The sequence below is a fragment of the Rhinoderma darwinii genome, chromosome 7, assembly GCF_050947455.1.
Source record: "Rhinoderma darwinii isolate aRhiDar2 chromosome 7, aRhiDar2.hap1, whole genome shotgun sequence".
In the NCBI taxonomy this organism is placed as follows: domain Eukaryota; kingdom Metazoa; phylum Chordata; class Amphibia; order Anura; family Rhinodermatidae; genus Rhinoderma; species Rhinoderma darwinii.
In genome coordinates, this window is record NC_134693.1 from 37214657 (window position 1) to 37233392 (window position 18736).

The following is an 18736-nucleotide window of genomic DNA, read 5'->3' on the forward strand; positions in this document are numbered from 1 at the left end:
GATGAGATTAGTTAAATCTTACCCACTTTGCTGCTACTGTATTCTGCTGAGCATTTTCCATTCGCAATTCCAGACGGAAAATTCGCATCAATTCCTCTACGTGTCGACAAGCCCTAAACATAAAGCGCAAAGCAAGATCCGTCTGATCGAATTAATCTAAGTCTGCGCACGTGTGCACTTCAGTGAGATACGGGGAGAAATAACTAAAGAGTAGGAACGTGCACTAAAAGCCCCCCACACACATTAGATTAATGTTGGCCGAACTCGAAAATTTTATCAGGGCTAACAAACCCTTTAATGTGTATCGGGAACTCCCGATTCTCCAAGACAGATGATCGGGGTAAAGAAGGATCGGGCATGTTGAATTTCCAAGCCTGATCCTTTTGTTCTCCGGGATGATAAATCTCTGCCGGACTTGTCTGGCAGTGGCCTATTCCTCTCTCCCCATTGAGAACACAGGCACACTCGTCCGAACCGCACACGTATGTATATGGGAACTTCGTTAGGAATAGCTGTCGGCCGACAGTTATTGCAAGTGTATGGCCACTGTAGGTATATATCCTTAGTAGTGTCTGATACCAAGGACCATTGAGATTAAACACAATTTATTGGCCGCATCCAGCTCCATGCATTCGGCACCATGTGGAAGCACTTGGCCACCAAATGTTCAAAGTGCATGGAGCAAATCCTAGCTGCCAGGACTGAATTTTTAAGTCGCTGTAACAACGGACTTTGATTTGCCTGGCCCTGCAATAACAGGTCATCCATGACATCACATAGCCGCAGTGGATGGCAACTGCTATGGAATATCATGTCCCTATGGACCAAATACCGTTGTGTGGAACCAAAACTAAGGAGCGTTGGAAACGGTCAAACAGATTTTAAAAGTTTATGATTTGTTAAGATGGGGATCTTCAGCTTCAAGAAATTATTGGAAAATCCCTTTTAAGTCTTGCGTAATACAGACCATAAGTTGAAAAACGATTTCTAATAATATTTTTTTTTTTTATTAAATTATATTATTTTTTGGGTTCTTCATTGGTTAAAATCGAGAAGATCTGGAGATTTTCAGAAAAATAAGACACTGCTGTACTTGTGCCTGTAAATAGGAGTGGGGTGACTCATGTGACAATGATTGACGGGCCCATTCTGTTATGCCACAGCACAGGGTATAACAAGCACTGCGAGAATCCTGACTGATGCTCTAATTAGAAAGCTCTATACATTCAATTTTAGATGCACGGCTTAAACATTTCATAGCAGTAACCATGGCAGCACACAGTTTAGCATTTTGAAGGCTGTGAAAAGTGCAGAGACCCTTTCTCTAAATATATTGAGAGGTAGGAAATGTAATTAGTAGCAGAAATCTTCAACGCTGACACGTATGATTTTTGAGATACATATATATTCTATAAAACAAGGACTGAAAATCTGGCTGGTGCTGATAAAAGAGCGCCGCTGTACCTGCCCATCTACTGCAAATAACCTCTATTACAATTGTCGGGTCTGTAATGTGGATACTACCATGAGCTAGGATGCCTATGTCCGCTTTGTTACAATGGTGAGCCATTCACTAAAGCTTCCTTTATTCCACTTTTTGTCTCAATAGTTTTTTTTTAAATATTTCCTTCAAAATGTATGCGGTTATAATTTAGCCTTTTTCCAAAATACATGAAAATAGGCCAAAATCAAAAGTTCGAAACATAAAAGATCCAGTGACGCAATCAGAATTTTTTTTTTTATTTTTTTTTTACCACGAATACAATGTAAGAACCGTGGCCAGGTTCGAAGGAAATAAAGGACCAGACCCGCACAGCTGCTTGCTTCCACAGACTTCTTGGTCGTGCCTAAATGTGTTCATAAACATTGGCCAAAACTCTCCCGACCCCGTTGATTTTGGCGGGTATGGGCCTATGATCTAATGATCCTCCCCCCCGTTCTTTTGTTCCCACGAGACATAACCTCAGCGACAGACACGTGTGTGGCAACCTTTTATTCTTCATTCCTCATTTTTAAAAAATACACATTTAGCTCAGGGGAGTCGGGAGATTCACTATATGGACAAAAGTATTGAACCACCTGAATTTAATGATTAAGAGATATGTGTTCCATTTAGTCCCATTCCCATAGGTGTATAAAATCGAGCACCTAGCCATGCAGTCTGCCTTTACAATCACTTATGAAAGAATGGGTCGTTCTAAAGAGCTCCCTGAATTCCAGCGTGGTACTGTAATAGAATGCCACCATTCAACAAGTCTTCCTAGATATTTCACAATGAACTGTGAGTGGTATTATTGCAAATTGGAAGCATTTATGAACTACAGCAACTCCGTTACTATGTGGCAGACAATGTAAAGTTAGAGCGGGGCCGCCAAGTGCTGCGGTACATAGTTCATAAAAGTCGCCAATGCTCTTCCTAAATAACTGCAGAGTATCAAACCACCTCTGGCATTAACATTCTCACAAAAACTGCGCTGGGAGCTTCATGGCATGGGTTTCCATGGGCGAGCAGCTGCATGCAAGTCTTAGGCCTCATTTACACATCCTTCACCATTTTCACGTCCGTTTAAAACTGGTCCGTTGTGACATCCGTGTGGTTTCCGTTGTCACTCCGCGCCCGTTCCGTTTTAAACTGATGCTGTGCTTCTGTTTGTCTTCCGTTTTAAACGGTCTGTTAAAATCCATCTTGTGTGTTGAATGCAGGGAACTTTGGCACGCCCTGCCGTTGCTTTGCAACGGATCCGTGAAAAACGGAAGGCACATGAATGCACACGTTTTTTTGACCGACCCATCGACTTCAATGGGCCCCACGGTCACTGAACGATGGACAAAAGTAAGACATGCACTACTTTCGACGGAAGGGACGAACGGAACAGTCAAAACAACTGATGTGTGCATGGCCCCATAGAAATGAATGTGTGAGGGTGCTAGCGGTTAAAAAAACTGATAGCACCCTGAAGAAAATAACTGAAGTGGCCATGAGGCCTAAATGCCAAGCGTTTGATGTAGTGGTGTGAAGCACGTCGCCACTGGACTCTGGCACAGTGGAAACGTTCTGTGGAGTGATGAATCACACTTCTCCATCTGGCAGTCTGATGGATGAGTTTGGGTTTGGTGAATGCCAGGAGAACGTTGCCTGCCTGACTGCATTGTGCCAACTGTAAAGTTTGGTGGAGTAGGGATAATGCTATGAGGTTGTTTTTCAGGAGTTTGCCTAGGCCCCTTAGTTCCAGTGAACGGAAATTTTATAGGGGATATGTGGGGAGCGAAAAGTATTAGCAGTGTACTCCCTGCAGTATGTGAATACACTTGCTAATATATATTCCGGTCCCCCGTCACGCTGATTATGAGTTTTTTTACTAGACTTTTATAGCGCTAGCGGGGGACCAGAAGTCTAGTTGCACAGTATTCTTTCATGATGACACGACTCTTCGTCATGTGACCGGCCCCGCTGTACTCCATGTACAGTACAAGCAGTAGTTACTGCTTGTACATAGATTACAGCGGGGCCGGTTACATGACTGGAATGTATATTCGTGAGTGTACTCCCACGCTGCTAATACTTTTCGCTCCCCACATAACTCCTTTAATGCTTCAGCATGACCAGACCTTTTGGACAATTACATGCCTCCAACTTTGTGGGAACAGTTCGGGGAGGGTGCCTTTTCTGTTCCAGCATGACTGTGCCACAGTGCACAAAGCAAGGTCCATGAAGGCATGGTTGGGTGAGTTTGGTATGGAAAAACTTGATTGGCCCACACAGAGCCCTGACCCCCCCCATCAAACACCTTTGGGATGAAATCGAACAGAGATCTGACCTCCAAAATGCTCTTATGGATGAATGGGCAAAATTTGCCACAGACACACTCCAAAATCTTATAGAAAGCCTTACCAGAAGAGTGGAAACTATTTTGGCTGCAAAAGGGAGACCAACTCCATATTAATGCCTTTGTATTTAGGGTGGGATGTCAATTAAAGCTCGTGTAGTTGTCCAAATACTTTTATCCATATAGTGTATAACTATCGGCCAAATGGGTGTTCGGCTGACCGTTATTTAATGTGTATGGCCACCTTGGTCAAATTGTTTAAATCATGTATGAACCGTTTGGGTTATATGACCAGAAAATGAACTGCACAACACTGGCTGGATGACTAAAATTAATTGGTTGATTGCCCTTGAAAAAAAGTGTCTAAACTAAGAGAGACTGCCTTAACGGGGTTTTCCGAGAATTGTTTTTTTTTTATTTTCTTAACTAGTCCAAAAAGTACTTATCTTTAAATTTGTAATTTACTAATGTTTTGATTAAGTCACCAATACAACGATTTTGTTAGCGGTCATGAGACCCCCATCCCCGCTGCTCAGATGACGCAGTAGATGCTATGCCGTGCATTCTTCACATGATCATTCCTTGCTGGTCTACTCCCACCATGTTTGGCACCTTAAAAGAGACGTCATGTACTTGAGTTGACACAAGTGGTGACTCCCAATGCACATGCATGGTTTTCAAACTGAGCAGACAAATAAGGCGGGGAAGGGCCGGGTTGTGAACAAGCCGAGGATCAGGGAATGAAGTAATGAATTTACACTGTGAGAAAGGTAGTTTTAGTCTGTTGGGCTACAGACATGCCCTGGGCAAGGAAGTAGAGAAGCAGCGCCACGAATATCGGTTGGAGGAAAAAAGGACAAAACTCCCAAACACCCCCTCCTCCCGTGCGAACACAAGAATTGACTCCATTTGCGTTAAAGATAGGATACTAGCTAGATGGTTGTAAAGAAATTTCTCATACGTATATAGAGCAATGAAACTTATTTTTTATTGCTCTAATTGCGGTTTGAGATGTTGGTATTATGTTGTCTCTGGTATGAAGGCATATAAAGTAACGAGCATACATCAGTTAGGAGGTTCCTACCTCAAAGAAGCTTTGTGTAGTGGGAATAGTGCATTGTAAAATTCTTGCCCAGTTCTATATTCTGGCCTAGATTTGTTGGCTGCTTTGCCAAGGATCTTTGAGCAGGATGAAAGTAGTCCATCCCTACTGAGAAAGAAACGTCTATTCCTGCTGTTTTCTTCTGAGGATCTCCTTTCCAGGTGTAACACCCATGGCCACGGGCTGTCGGGATTACTCCCCTCCCGACGACCGCAGCCATGGATCTGTGAGCGCTGGCCTGCATCTCCTCCTCAGGAGACACCAGCGCTCACTTCTGCTTCATTCTACGGTGTCCCGTAGGGTGCGCGTGCACACTCGTGCCCGGCCGTAAAAGACCATCCTGCGCACGTGAAGTAAATATGTAATTCTCCCATACTCGTCCTGGACTATAAGAAGGGCCCTGCCCTCATTGCCTTGGCGTTAAGGTCCCTACCTACGAGCCTACTATCGCTACTGTCTGAATTACCACAGGTACCCTTATTCGAACTATAGACATTGACTTGGTATCCTGTTGGCCAGCTGCTATCCTGCTACGGCGGTACGGCCCAGTCGGTTCACATACCCACGGATCGTGACACCAAGTTCCAAGGATACCATCTTATGTGTGTGTGTTTGTTTTGTTTTTTTTTTTTGTTTTTTATGTCATGATGTCACATTATATAATATTTTTGGCTAAACACCTGGTGAAGATTAGCCTCTTGACCACACGTTTTTTTTCACTTGCTAAGGACTTGAGAGTGCAAAACACATTGAACTTTTTCTTGGTTATGAATACTGGTCATATTTTTCTGAGATATATGTTCTAACTATTTTATATGTTGTATATGTTGTGATCCCAATGTACCTATGGCCCATCCTGTTCACATTTTCTACATGTATGGAGGAGGAATGGGCTACAGGGATTTTTGTTTTTGTAAGTTAAAATGCTAAACCAAAAATAATACATGATTTTATAAATGCATTAAAAAAAATTCAAATCCATACGGACTATAGAACAATGTATCCTTTTTATATTGTTTTTTTTTCTCTTATACCCTTTATTTGTTATTTATGTTGTTTTGATGACCACATGTAGCATCTTCAAATCTATTAGGTTTGATAGCAGTAATCCAAATTGTACATGAACTAGAATGCCCCCGTCTGTGCTGAGCTGATAAGCGTCCTGGAGTGAATTCACCTGACAAGCCTTCTGCAATAAAGTTGCCACATGTGAGGTAGGAACACACAACGTAAACACCGGGGATGTTCCGCAATAGTTTTATTGCGGAAAATCCGCAGCTTAATACAGTAGCAGCAGTGTGGGTGAGATTTTAACAAATCTCATCCACACGCAGAGTAATAAACCCGCCTCGAATAAACGTTCATAAATTGACATGCGGTGCGATTTTCGATGCTACATCATGTCAATGCATGCTGTGGAATCGCTGCTCCTCTGTTGCGGGACTTTCCCCATTGAATTCAATGGGGTGGTAAAACCCGAAACAAAGTGCTTTGTGTTGCGACGTTTGCTGCGGAGACGCTGTGAATCTCGCAAAAATCACATGAAAAAAAAAATAATATTTTTAATTTGTTTCAAAAATAAAGCTCAAACTTACGCATTAGTTCTAGCGACGCAGTCCTCTCTTCTGAGTGCAGCCCAGCCACCTGGGATGACGTTTTATCCCATGTGACATCTGCAGCAGGAGGCTGCGCTCTAAAGAGAGGGAAGCGTCGCCATGACTCCGGGCGGGTAAGTCTAAACTTTTTTTTTTATTGCTGCGGGATTTCCACAGCGGACTTGCCGCCCGAAAAACCACTCAATTCGGTGCGTTTTTTCAGATGGAATTCCCTGCGGCTACTAGGGTGGATAGTTTTACACAGCGTATTCGTTGCCATTGATTCCGCCTAGTTTGTTGCTACCCTAAAAGGTGACCACACATTAAATAACTGTCAGCCATACACTCTTTACCCAATAGTTATATCTCCCCACTCCCCTGAGTGGAGCGTGCGTGTTTATTTAAAAATGGAAGGGAAAATAAGCCCCTGCCAGACTTGCTGGCATCTGCCCTAACGTTAAATCGTCGTCTGTAATTGGCTGGTTCTGCCAAGCTTTGCCTAATGCGTATGGCTCCTTTAGCCTTGCTGTATGTGTCCCTTTAGTTATTTACTATAAAGGGGCTCCAGACTGTTGTAGTCTTTTATCAAACAATCCTCAAAGGGCATTTGAAAGAAGGAGCATGTAAGTGGAAAGCCTTTTTAAATCCGTATAGGATTACATAAGTTTACCTTTTTTATGTCATTTTAACCAAACAATATTGATAGCAATACCAAAAATAATTTATTTACTGTTACTTATTGTCTCACAGATTGTATTGAGTGCGGAGCGCCATGACTCCTCTCTATGAGAATAATAATACATGAAGTGACAAGTCCTTTAGACAGGCGGTACATCATTTTTTTTAAGTTAATCTAGTGACTGCTGAGCGCTGCAAAGAAATTAAATGTGGCTGTTCACAAACTGTCATTATTATTATTACTGTCTCCATAAAGTTAGGGGAGCCTTATGTTACTGCTAAATGTGAAACTTTCTCACTCCTATAGAAGGATTTATGCTGGAAATATGTTTCATAATTTACCCAGGCGAGAATTCTTCAGCCATATGGAAGGGGAAGGCTAGCAGCAAACTTAAAAACAAGCTCCTCATTAGTGTTCTAATTAAAACGGAATATTTTAGAGCCAGTGAATATTTATATGACCTAGAATTTTCTAACATTAATTTCCATCATAGCAAGACATGAACCTTCCAACTTCGGGTCTAATTCAGGTGTCTCTCTCTCGCTTTCTGGCAAGTCTGTACATTTTAGTCATTTTCCAATGTTCCATTCGTCCAACACTTTATATTTATCCGACAAAAAAAAACTCCTTTTGCAGAAAATAATGACTTAACTTGCTACTTTTATTGCAAAACTTGTACAGGCCCCTCCAGGTATAAAGAACATATGCGACCTGCGTTATTAGACTGGGGTGCAGATCTGACCAGTACATGAAGATTTTTGAAGGCCTTATAAAGCCCCCATTTCCCTGAGGCTCTCCATAAATGCTATAATGACCTTTCTTTAACTATTTGGCTTTAAAATACCCAAGTGACTGTAACCTTGGAGGAGCAGACTGGCTCTCTATGCGTATGTTCAAACTTAGGGTTTTGAAAATCATTAATGGAGATCATTAGACAAGCAAATTCTTGTAAATTGTACATTCTTCATATGGTTGAGAAAGTTTACATGTACTGTATATGCACTCAAAAAGCTGGCTAATAATCTGATGTGTAAGGGGGCTGCCCAACAGTACTCTGATTGCAGATGTAGTAGGAAAAAAAGATGGGATCTATTGGCCCTGATCCTTTTCTTCCTTGGAAGATAAGCCAGTGCTTGGGAGTATACGACCTGTGTGGCATGCATTCTCGGCTTCACAGCGGCTGAATACCCAGACGTGAGACCCCCACCTACCAGATATTTGTTATATCCACAGTATATGCCATAAATGTCTGACTTGTGAATACCCCTCTAAGGGCAGCATATAACACGGACAAGGTCACTATTATTAGTCCAAAGAAATATTGTGCTGTTTGGCTAATAGCCAGTAATAAATATGGTGGGGTCATAGTCATGAACTATGGGTAGGAGCAGACCTAGATGGAGGACACTAAGGAGGAAATGAGAGCGAAGAGGCGCAATAGTGTAATATCAATGGGCTAATAGAGAAGGAGTTTAAACAGGTGAAGTTGCGCTCACCTTGTTTTGGTTACATTGGGAGGTACAATAATATTTCTGGGTAGAGGTGCAAGCTGTCTGTGACCGGGTATCTTGTCCATTGTGCCCAGTATCGTCTGCAGGGGTTCCTTTTGACACATAATAGGAGAAAGAAGAAAGGGCACAGACGCGCTCCCTAGTTTGATAACATAATGGCAGTAGGTCACACCGTGGTCAGTGTAGGTAATAGGCTTACCACATTTACACTTGACTGTAAGCGTTGAAGTCTCCCTTGGGAGGTTTTCCGGATCTTCAGTAGGAATCCACGATTATCCAGATGGACGTCTCTCCCAGATGGGACAGGGGCCACTGTTGGTCGTGATCGTTAGTTTTTTCCGTGTAAGGTTCCGTGAGTTTTTACGTTAGTGCGCCGACTTGTGCTTGAATATTCCAGCGGATGACATCCAAGGCTTTAAAGAGGTGTACAGCATAGAATATGGATACAGTATTTATTTAGACAAAAAACTATGGCACATTTCAAGCTCTGACCGAGCTCTTCCTCACTCCAGTATAGTAATTAGTGTTGTCCTGTTAGTGGCTATTTAAAGAAAAGTATAAGAGAAGGGAAAACACAAAAAAAGCGTGCGAGTCCACACAGGAATTAGCATAATTGAATTAATTACGTTTCAAGTGCGATAATGGTTTGGTGAAGTGGGATAATGAGGAGAACGTAATTGAGATATTGCTGTGAAGTGGTGTTGATAAACGGCTGGATTCATAATGTATTGCTGTGTAGAGAGCAACGGGAGTATCCGCATATATACGGAGTATGTAGATCTTTGCGTAGGAACATAGTTTATTTTGGTTAAAGATAAAGAAGGAATGTTATTTGACACATTTATGTTACATTCTTAATATGTTTAAAATAAACAAACATCAGATTATAGATAAAATATATGAATAAAAAAAGCGGAGGTGTTCTAACCCAGTGAGAATAATTTAGGTTTGGCGGTGCAAAGGTGGTGTAGGAATTTTCATAGAAGACAGTGTTGTATCTATTTCTGTACAGTATTACTAATGAATAAGTCTGTATTTTCCAGACACTATTTAAGTAATGGTCGCAGTTTCAAATCCAATAGTCTTCCTGTTTTTTGGGTTGTTTTTTTTTAATAAGCGGGAGTACCGTTCTGCTGTATTCATGTTTGTGATCTGCCCAATCGGGGTCTTTTGGACACAGTCTGGGTTTTTATCATGAAAGCGTAAATTGTATTTGGAGATACGATGTTCCAGGTACACTGACAGGATATTTTATCGTATAGTCCTAGCCACAGTTCATGAAGGATTTTTTTGTTGTCTAATAAAACAAATGTGACGCTTGATCGTTAGATTGCGTATATGTGTGTGTGTGTGTGTGTATATATACACTACCGTTCAAAAGTTTAGGGTCACTTAGAAATTTCCTTATTTTTGCAAGAAAAGCACAGTTTTTTTCAATGAAGATAACATTAAATTAATCAGAAATACACTCTATACATTGTTAATGTGCTAAATGACTATTCTAGCTGCAAACGTCTGGTTTTTAATGCAATATCTACATAGGTGTATAGAGGCCCATTTCCAGCAACCATCACTCCAGTGTTCTAATGGTACATTGTGTTTGCTAACTGTGTTAGAAGGCTAATGGATGATTAGAAAACACTTGAAAACCCTTGTGCAATTATGTTAGCACCGCTGTAAACAGTTTTGCTGTTTAGAGGAGCTATAAAACTGACCTTCCTTTGAGCTAGTTGAGAATCTGGAGCATTACATTTGTGGGTTCGATTAAACTCTCAAAATGGCTAGAAAAAGAGAGCTTTCATGTGAAACTGGACAGTCTATTCTTGTTCTTAGAAATTAAGGCTATTCCATGCGAGAAATTGGCAAGAAACTGAAGATTTCCTACAACGGTGTGTACTACTCCCTTCAGAGGACAGCACAAACAGGCTCTAACCAGAGTAGAAAGAGAAGTGGGAGGCCCCGCTGCACAACTGAGCAACAAGACAAGTACATTAGAGTCTCTAGTTTGAGAAATAATCGCCTCACAGGTCCTCAACTGGCAGCTTCATTAAATAGTACCCGCAAAACGTCAGTGTCAATGTCTACAGTGAAGAGGCGACTCCGGGATGCTGGCCTTCAGGGCAGAGTGGCAAAGAAAAAGCCATATCTGAGACTGGCTAATAAAAGGAAAAGATTAATATGGGCAAAAGCGCACAGACATTGGACAGAGGAAGATTGGAAAAAAGTGTTATGGACAGACGAATCGAAGTTTGAGGTGTTTGGATCACACAGAAGAACATTTGTGAGACGCAGAACAACTGAAAAGATGCTGGAAGAGTGCCTGACGCCATCTGTCAAGCATGGTGGAGGTAATGTGATGGTCTGGGGTTACTTTGGTGCTGGTAAAGTGGGAGATTTGTACAAGGTAAAAGGGATTTTGAATAAGGAAGGCTATCACTCCATTTTACAACGCCATGCCATACCCTGTGGACAGCGCTTGATTGGAGCCAATTTCATCCTACAACAGGACAATGACCCAAAGCACAACTCCAAATTATGCAAGAACTATTTAGGGAAGAAGCAGGCAGCCGGTATTCTATCTGTAATGGAGTGGCCAGTGCAGTCACCAGATCTCAACCCCATAGAGCTGTTGTGGGAGCAGCTTGACCGTATGGTACGCAAGAAGTGCCCATCAAGCCAATCCAACTTGTGGGAGGGGCTTCTGGAAGCATGGGGTGAAATTTCTCCCGATTACCTCAGCAAATTAACAGCTAGAATGCCAAAGGACTGCAATGCTGTAATTGCTGCAAATGGAGCATTCCAAGACCAAAGCAAAGTCTGAAGGAGAAAATTATTATTTCAAATAAAAATCATTATTTCTAACCTTGTCAATGTCTTGACTATATTTTCTAGACATTTTGCAACTCATTTGATAAATATAAGTGTGAGTTTTCATGGAAAACACAAAATTGTCTGGGTGACCCCAAACTTTTGAACAGTAGTGTGTGTGTGTATGTATATATATATATATATATATATATATATATATATATATATATATATATATATATATATATATATATATATATATATAAAAAAAATCTTTTTTTTAAAAATCTAACTCCTGAATACCTTTTGCACTGCCATACATGTCCTCACCGAAATACTGATTATATTTATTTGAAACATATGAAGAATGTGACATACAGTAAATGTATAAAAAAATGTTTTTGTCTTTAACAAAAATAAACTATGTTCCTATGCAAAGATCCATATACTCCATAGGTACGTGGATTCTCCGTTGCACTCTACACAGCAATATATTTTAAATCCAGCTGTTTATCAGCATCACTTCACAAGTTCTCCTCATTATCCCACTTCACCAAACCATTATCACACTTGAAACGTAATTAATTCAATTAGGCTAAGTCCTGAGTAAGCTCTGTACACTTTTTCTTATAATTCCTGCTCCCCTCTTCTTTTCTTTTAAATAGCCACTAAGGCCCCATGCACACGAACGTGTTTTTGCGGCCGCAATTCCCCCGAAAATCCACGGGAGAATTGCGGCCCCATTCTTTTCTATGGGGCCATGCACACGACCGTAGTTTTTACGGTCCATGCATGGCCCGGGAACCCGCACCGCAGAAAGAACGGGCATGTCCTATTACGGACATATTCTGCGGTCCGGGCTCATTGAAAACAATGACGGCGGCCATGTGCATGTCCTATGATTTGCGGGCGGCCCGCGGCTGACAGTCCGCAGCCGGCCGACCCGAAAATCACGGCCGTGCACACGGCTACGGTCGTGTGCATGAGGTCTAACAGGATGACACTTTAAATACTATATTGGTCTGAGGATAAGCTCCGTCCAAGCTCGAAACTCGTCGCCATTGTACAATTAAATTTTTTATTTTTTTTGTCCTAATAAATACGCCGTGCTAAGGTTACAACCCACGGAACCTTGCAGAGCAAAATCTGAATCTCACGGCAGACGGTGGCTCCCTGCCCCATCTGGGAGAGACTTCTATCTGGATAAATCGTGAATTTTTAGCCAAACACAGGAGTGGACACACACAAAAAAAAAGATGCATCAATCTTTTCTTTATACCTTTCCTTCCGTTTGGATCCACTTCCGTCTTTGGTTCAAAAAACTGAGCCAAAAACTTAATCAAAACTGTGTTTGTGATCCTGGCCTATAGAGTAGTTCCTCTGTATCCCCTTTTCACAGCTTAAATCTACACACAGAGCTAAGTAACTTTGTTTTGCTTTACTGTTTTGTGCTGATTTTGCGTTTTTTTTTTTTTTTTCATGCATTTTTGCTAATTTATAACAATACTTGTTTTAAAATTTGGGTTGGATGGCCTTGGAAACAAAAAAAAAACAAAAAACGTTCTCTCCGCTCTCAGACATTTGACATAATAGCTAAGCTGTAACTGTAATTTGCTCTTCCACAATGCACGGTTTGAAGGATTGTGTAAGCTGGCAGACCTTGCTGCTTTTTATTTCTAAAGCTTCTTCCCATTGTCTATGGCTAGTCCGTTATCTTGTTTTTCAATTACAATTATGCAGCCTGCATTGTAATTTATTGCCTATATATATTCTATCTCATCACAGCAATCCCCATTATTTCGAAGAGCAAGTCAGGCAGCGCACTTGTTTATTGTAGGTATGGCTGGGTGCCAGATATCGTGGTGAACCCCTTCACCACGTAACAATCACAAAGACGGAAAGTAGATCAGCACTCCATGGCCAGGTGAGAATAAGTGTTTCTTTTATTTCAGCTTTAAATGTAAAAAGTGATACACCACTGTAGGATCATCAAACATTTTAAAGCAACGTTTCAGGCGAGATACCCTTTATCAGGCTGGCCAAGTTGAAGGATGCTTTGTTTAGGATTTTCTCAAATTTGTTGCAATAATCGATATAGTGCGAGAACCGCACAGGTCGCAGGTTACTTCTTAGTCCTCTAGGTATTTTGTTAGTATGATCGTATTCCGATAGTGTGAGGGTGTGTAGTTCGAGAGAGATCTCGTTTCTCTTTAGACTTTCCACATCTTTGGAGTTTGAATCTTTGGAGCTTGAATCCTGGGAAGAGTATCTCGCCGAAATGTTGCTTTAAATGCTCAATACTGAAATAAAAGTAACACTTATTCTCACCTGAGCTTGGAGTGCTGATCTACTTTCCCACTCTATAATTGTTACGTGGTGAGGGGGTTCGCCACGAGATCTGGCACCCAGCCATACTTACACTAAACAAGGGTGCTGTCTGACTTGCTCTACGAAATTGTGTTCAGCCCCCACAGGATCCTGCACCTCCTACAGAAACACAGGTGATCAATCAATTATTATAACCACATCCATGTGTCTCCTTGGAAATCAACCAGCATCTACTGTCCCTGACAATTATTTTTTTTCTTTACCGAGGAAGACTTAATCTGCATCACATCCACAATACAAGGTACCAGAGGACCTGACGACCCCAACTCCGGATTTAATCTCCAAAGATGTGGAAAGACTAAAGAGAAAGGAGATCTCTCTCAAACTACACACCCTCACACTATCTGAATACTATCATACTAACAAAATACCTAGAGGACGAAGTAGTAACCTAAGACCTGCGCTGTTCTCAGATGGTATCTACTGTTGCAACAAATTAGAGAAAATCCTAAATAAAGCATCCTTTGACTTGGCCAGCCTGATGAAGGCTATCTCGCCCGAAACGTTACTTAAAAATGCTCTTATTCTACAGTGGTGTATCACTTTTGACATGGAAATCGGAAATAAAAGAAACTCTTATTCTCACCTGGCCATGAAGTTCTGATCTACTTTCCTTCTCTATAGCAATCCCCATTTTGACATAACAGTATATTGTATGTATACATATATATCACGGAGGTCGCAGATACAGTTGAAACTGGAGAAAAAAACGAAATCCGCAAGATTACCTCAATTATCCATACTGAGTTGTGGTTTTGGGTTTTTTTCCGATTTAATTGCCCAGCCCTATCCTAACCACTGCATATGGGAGCAGCCCACGAGACTTGTCGTTTTTATAGATGCTCTGACCCAGTTGTCTGGCCATCACCAATTCGCTCTTGTCAAAGTTACTCCGATCCTTACACTTGCTTTTTCTTTTTCCTGCTTCCAACACATCGACTTCAAACACCAACTGGTTACTTGCTGCCTAATAGATCCCACAACGTGCCAGGCGCCATTGTCCTAAAATAATCAACCTTCACTTCACCTATCAGTAGTTTAAATGTTCTGGCTGAGTGGTGTATATATTTCTTATTATAATAAAAAAAATGATTCATATCACTGCAATGATGTAACCATTTGTAATTTGCCTTCTAATAAATTTTCTCTTTTGTTACTTAATTTCTCAGCTTAATGTAAGTATCTGCACCTTATAACCATAGTAACAAACGTGACTGTCTCTACAGAGGCAGAGATGCATTTTGGCATGAAATAAGCTGACTTGATCTGTTTTTAGATTGAACTAGCAAACCATTACACTCTTCCTGGCTGTTGTCAAATGCCCCCTAGATCTAAAAGAAAATAATGTGTAATTGAATTGTAGTGATACAACAAATGCTATAGAATTAAAGGGCCAGTTAGACCTTTATGATAACTAGACTTATTTGCTTATTCTTTTATTCTTCTCCGATATTGGCCCTGATACTGTCTTGTAGTTTCATATTAAATTACATTAATGATATCTGATGCATAAGATACATTAAAAAGAGTGTGTGTGTGTATGTATGTATGTGTATGTGTGTATATATATATATATATATATATATATATATATATATATAGAAATTTCTATTTCATTTCATAGTATGTTGGAGCCATGGTTAGATTTATAATCCAGTCGTGTTAAAATTTTTGTGGAGGATTATCGAGTTTGGGGAAGCTTAACTGATGTCACAGATTTTTTTTGCAACTATACATATGCTCACATTATTTTCTTCAGTTACTTCATAGACCAAATTATTTGGTGGTGTTTGTTTTTTTATGTTTGTATGTATGCTGTCCACATTTATATAGTTAACTGCCTTTATGTATCAATTTTGGTGCTGCAACCTTTTTGTAAAAATATGTATTTCTTTATTATAGGATGCAACTCTGAATGATGGCAATTCATTTAGTCCATTGATGTTGGCCTCTCCATCATCCATGATCAACCAGGTTAAGTTTGAGGATGAACCTGAAGTCAGAGACCTCTTCATTACGGTTGATGAGCCTGAAAGTCACATCACAACCATCGAAACATTTATTACTTACAGGATTGCAACAAAGGTTTGCATTAAAATTCTAAAATGTCTTTAATCTGTTTTGTCATACCATACCTTGTAATTTAAAAGAAACCTATATCACTGAAATCAATTTGTTTTGTTGATCGTTGCATTCTCGTTCCCATTACACTCAAGGCTCAAGCCCTACATGCGGATTATGCGCCGGGAGAGCTCCCGCATCAAGTGCCAAACCTATTCGTAGGTCTCCATTCCCACAAAGGATGCTAAAAGGGGCCAGTATACATATAGAAAAACATTGTTGACTATGTTTTCTTCCAGAGCCATCCTGCAAAAAAACATCTATACCATGCTGTATAGCTTTTTTTTTTTTTTTTTTTAAACAATAGAGCCTATTATACATCACAGCCTTCCAGCCAATGTGTACGTTAGGAAATCCTTTCGACAAACCTCTCCAACGGAAGGTTGAAATGCAGTGGGAGCAGAGCCTGATAGATGTCATTGGTCTATTTATACACTAGGGCGAAGTAAAAACTAGTACAAAGCCACTACGATGTTAGTCCGGTTATGCGGTTCACCAGTGACCATCCTCACCCTTGTTCTGCAGACGTTGCTGAGTCTTAAATCAGTAGAAGTAGCGCGCAAAGTTGGTTAGACCTAATCTACCGTATAATAAGAAAAACTTGCTGTGCTCTTATCCGCTCATTGTACTGGGCATGAGAATATATTTCTGCTGTATAACTACTACATAATTCTTCATCAAACAATTGGGATATATTTTTTATCTGTTATTTTTAGACTACTCGTGGTGAATTTGACTCAAGTGAGTTTGAAGTTCGAAGACGATATCAAGATTTCTTGTGGTTAAAAAGCAGACTTGAAGATGCCCATCCAACTTTAATAATTCCAGTAAGTACTGACTAAATAATTTCTGAGCTTCGATGCTTAATGTAATCGTACGATCAAACAAATGTTTAATGGGAGTCTGTCAGCCCGTTTTTGGCTAACAAATGGCTGGCACCACGAGTTAGCAAAAGGGTAAAGGAAGATGTACATAGCAGAGAGGGGGATCTTTATAAATAAAAGTAATGAACAAAAGGCCTCATGCACTATGGTAGAGCCCCGCAGGCAGCTGTGTGAAGGCACTGCCCCCCTGCCGCTCCGTTTGGATATGGTATCTGCGAGAGAGAATAAGATTTTGAATTAATATCCTCCACTTTGCTGCTATTGTAAAACGCTGCAGAGTTTCCACAGCTTTACTGTCCCATGTGCCTCTAGGTTATGTAGAGTATTTGAGTTTTTAGCATTTTCTTTTTTGTTAATGATGTCAACTACGACTACAAAATGATGTGATTTGAAACCGAGCAATATTTGGCCGCGCGTCTTTTATGATCGTTCCAAGCTCTGGTTTCAGTCATTTTGCCTGAGGATCTTGGCACTTAGAATCATATTGATATTCCAGAAAGTGTAATTCCTTAGGGGACATTCCAGCATCTCCAAGACATTGCTACTACATAGTCCTAATGGACAGCTATTAATAAACCATAAATGGATTGTGTATTTACGAGGACTTATCATTTATGTTTCTATTTCTAAGCCGTTACCAGAGAAATTCATAGTCAAAGGAATGGTGGAAAGGTTTAATGACGATTTCATTGAGACTCGGAGAAAGGCACTGCATAAATTTTTGAATAGAATAGCTGATCATCCCACATTAACTTTTAATGAAGACTTCAAGATTTTCCTTACAGCTCAAGCATGGGTAAGAGTTCTCTAATAGTTTAAAAAGTTTTTAGCCTTAATCATTAGTCCTTTAATGGGTTATGTTTTATTTCTGCACAAGTGGTTTCCTTTTTATGAATTTTAATTTTTAAACACTTCTTTCCAGGAAACTGAATAGAATTTGCTCCATTTTAATGAGGGTTTTGATTTAAAATATAACTTTTAAGCATTATAAGATTTTTATAGAGATCTAGATGTACAGTTGGGTATATTGTGGAATTCCTTTAATCTAGGATGGAATAATCTTAAAAAAAAAAATCTGATACTCTATCACTTGTTTCTAGCTCTGCAATATATAATATAATTCTGCAAGACTACAATTCGAAGGCTGAGTTAGCAGCATTTTATGTTATCGTTCTATTGTTTTCCTCAATCTTCTCTCTGAATTCCTGTGACCGTGTGATAAGTATCGCGTACGATTGATGCCAGATTTGAAGGCTATAGGCACCTTTGAGACTGAAAAAAAAAATGCATAGGTTAGTGGTAACCTTGAATTAAAAAAAGTTGCATTAGGAGTCGGGCTACAATCTTTATTCCTTTTAAAAATTGTCGGACCTCCTGATATGCAACATCCTAGTTTCAAGCTTTTTTCATGTGGGCATGTCCTCCCAGTAATACATGGATACGAAGTCTGTGTGTCCAGGATGCTGCTCCCTTTACTAGCTATCATGTGTACTGGCTCCGCTTAATTTCTGTACTGCTTACCCCTTCTACAGCCCATGAAGAATCTCTTCTCCCTTATTCTGACCCAAACTGATGTTTGTGTGTGTGTGTGTGTGTGTGTGTGTGTGTGCTTCACCCCCTTGAGACTGCCATGTGTGCTCTCCTCCCTATCATCACTCTGATACGGACGTCCTGTGGGATCTGCCCACCCTGAGCAATTGGAAGCTTTCCTCCCTCCACAATGGGGTTTTCCCATAGTCAATATTTATCACCTATCCACAAGATAGGTGATAAATATCTGATCGGTGGGGGTCCGACCGCTGGGACCCCCACCGATCACGA

General features: G+C 40.5%; 1 protein-coding gene across 3 annotated transcripts in view; it reads left to right on the top strand.

Annotated features, from left to right (window-relative positions):
* The window catches only part of SNX7 (sorting nexin 7), a 69714-nt gene that overhangs the window by 25216 nt on the left and 25762 nt on the right, over positions 1 to 18736 (top strand). For all 3 annotated transcript variants that reach the window (XM_075833178.1, XM_075833176.1, XM_075833177.1), the window contains exons 2-4: positions 15813 to 15995; positions 16748 to 16858; positions 17547 to 17711. In XM_075833178.1, coding sequence (XP_075689293.1) covers positions 15813 to 15995; positions 16748 to 16858; positions 17547 to 17711 — 459 coding nt within the window. The remainder of the gene's footprint in view (positions 1 to 15812; positions 15996 to 16747; positions 16859 to 17546; positions 17712 to 18736) is intronic.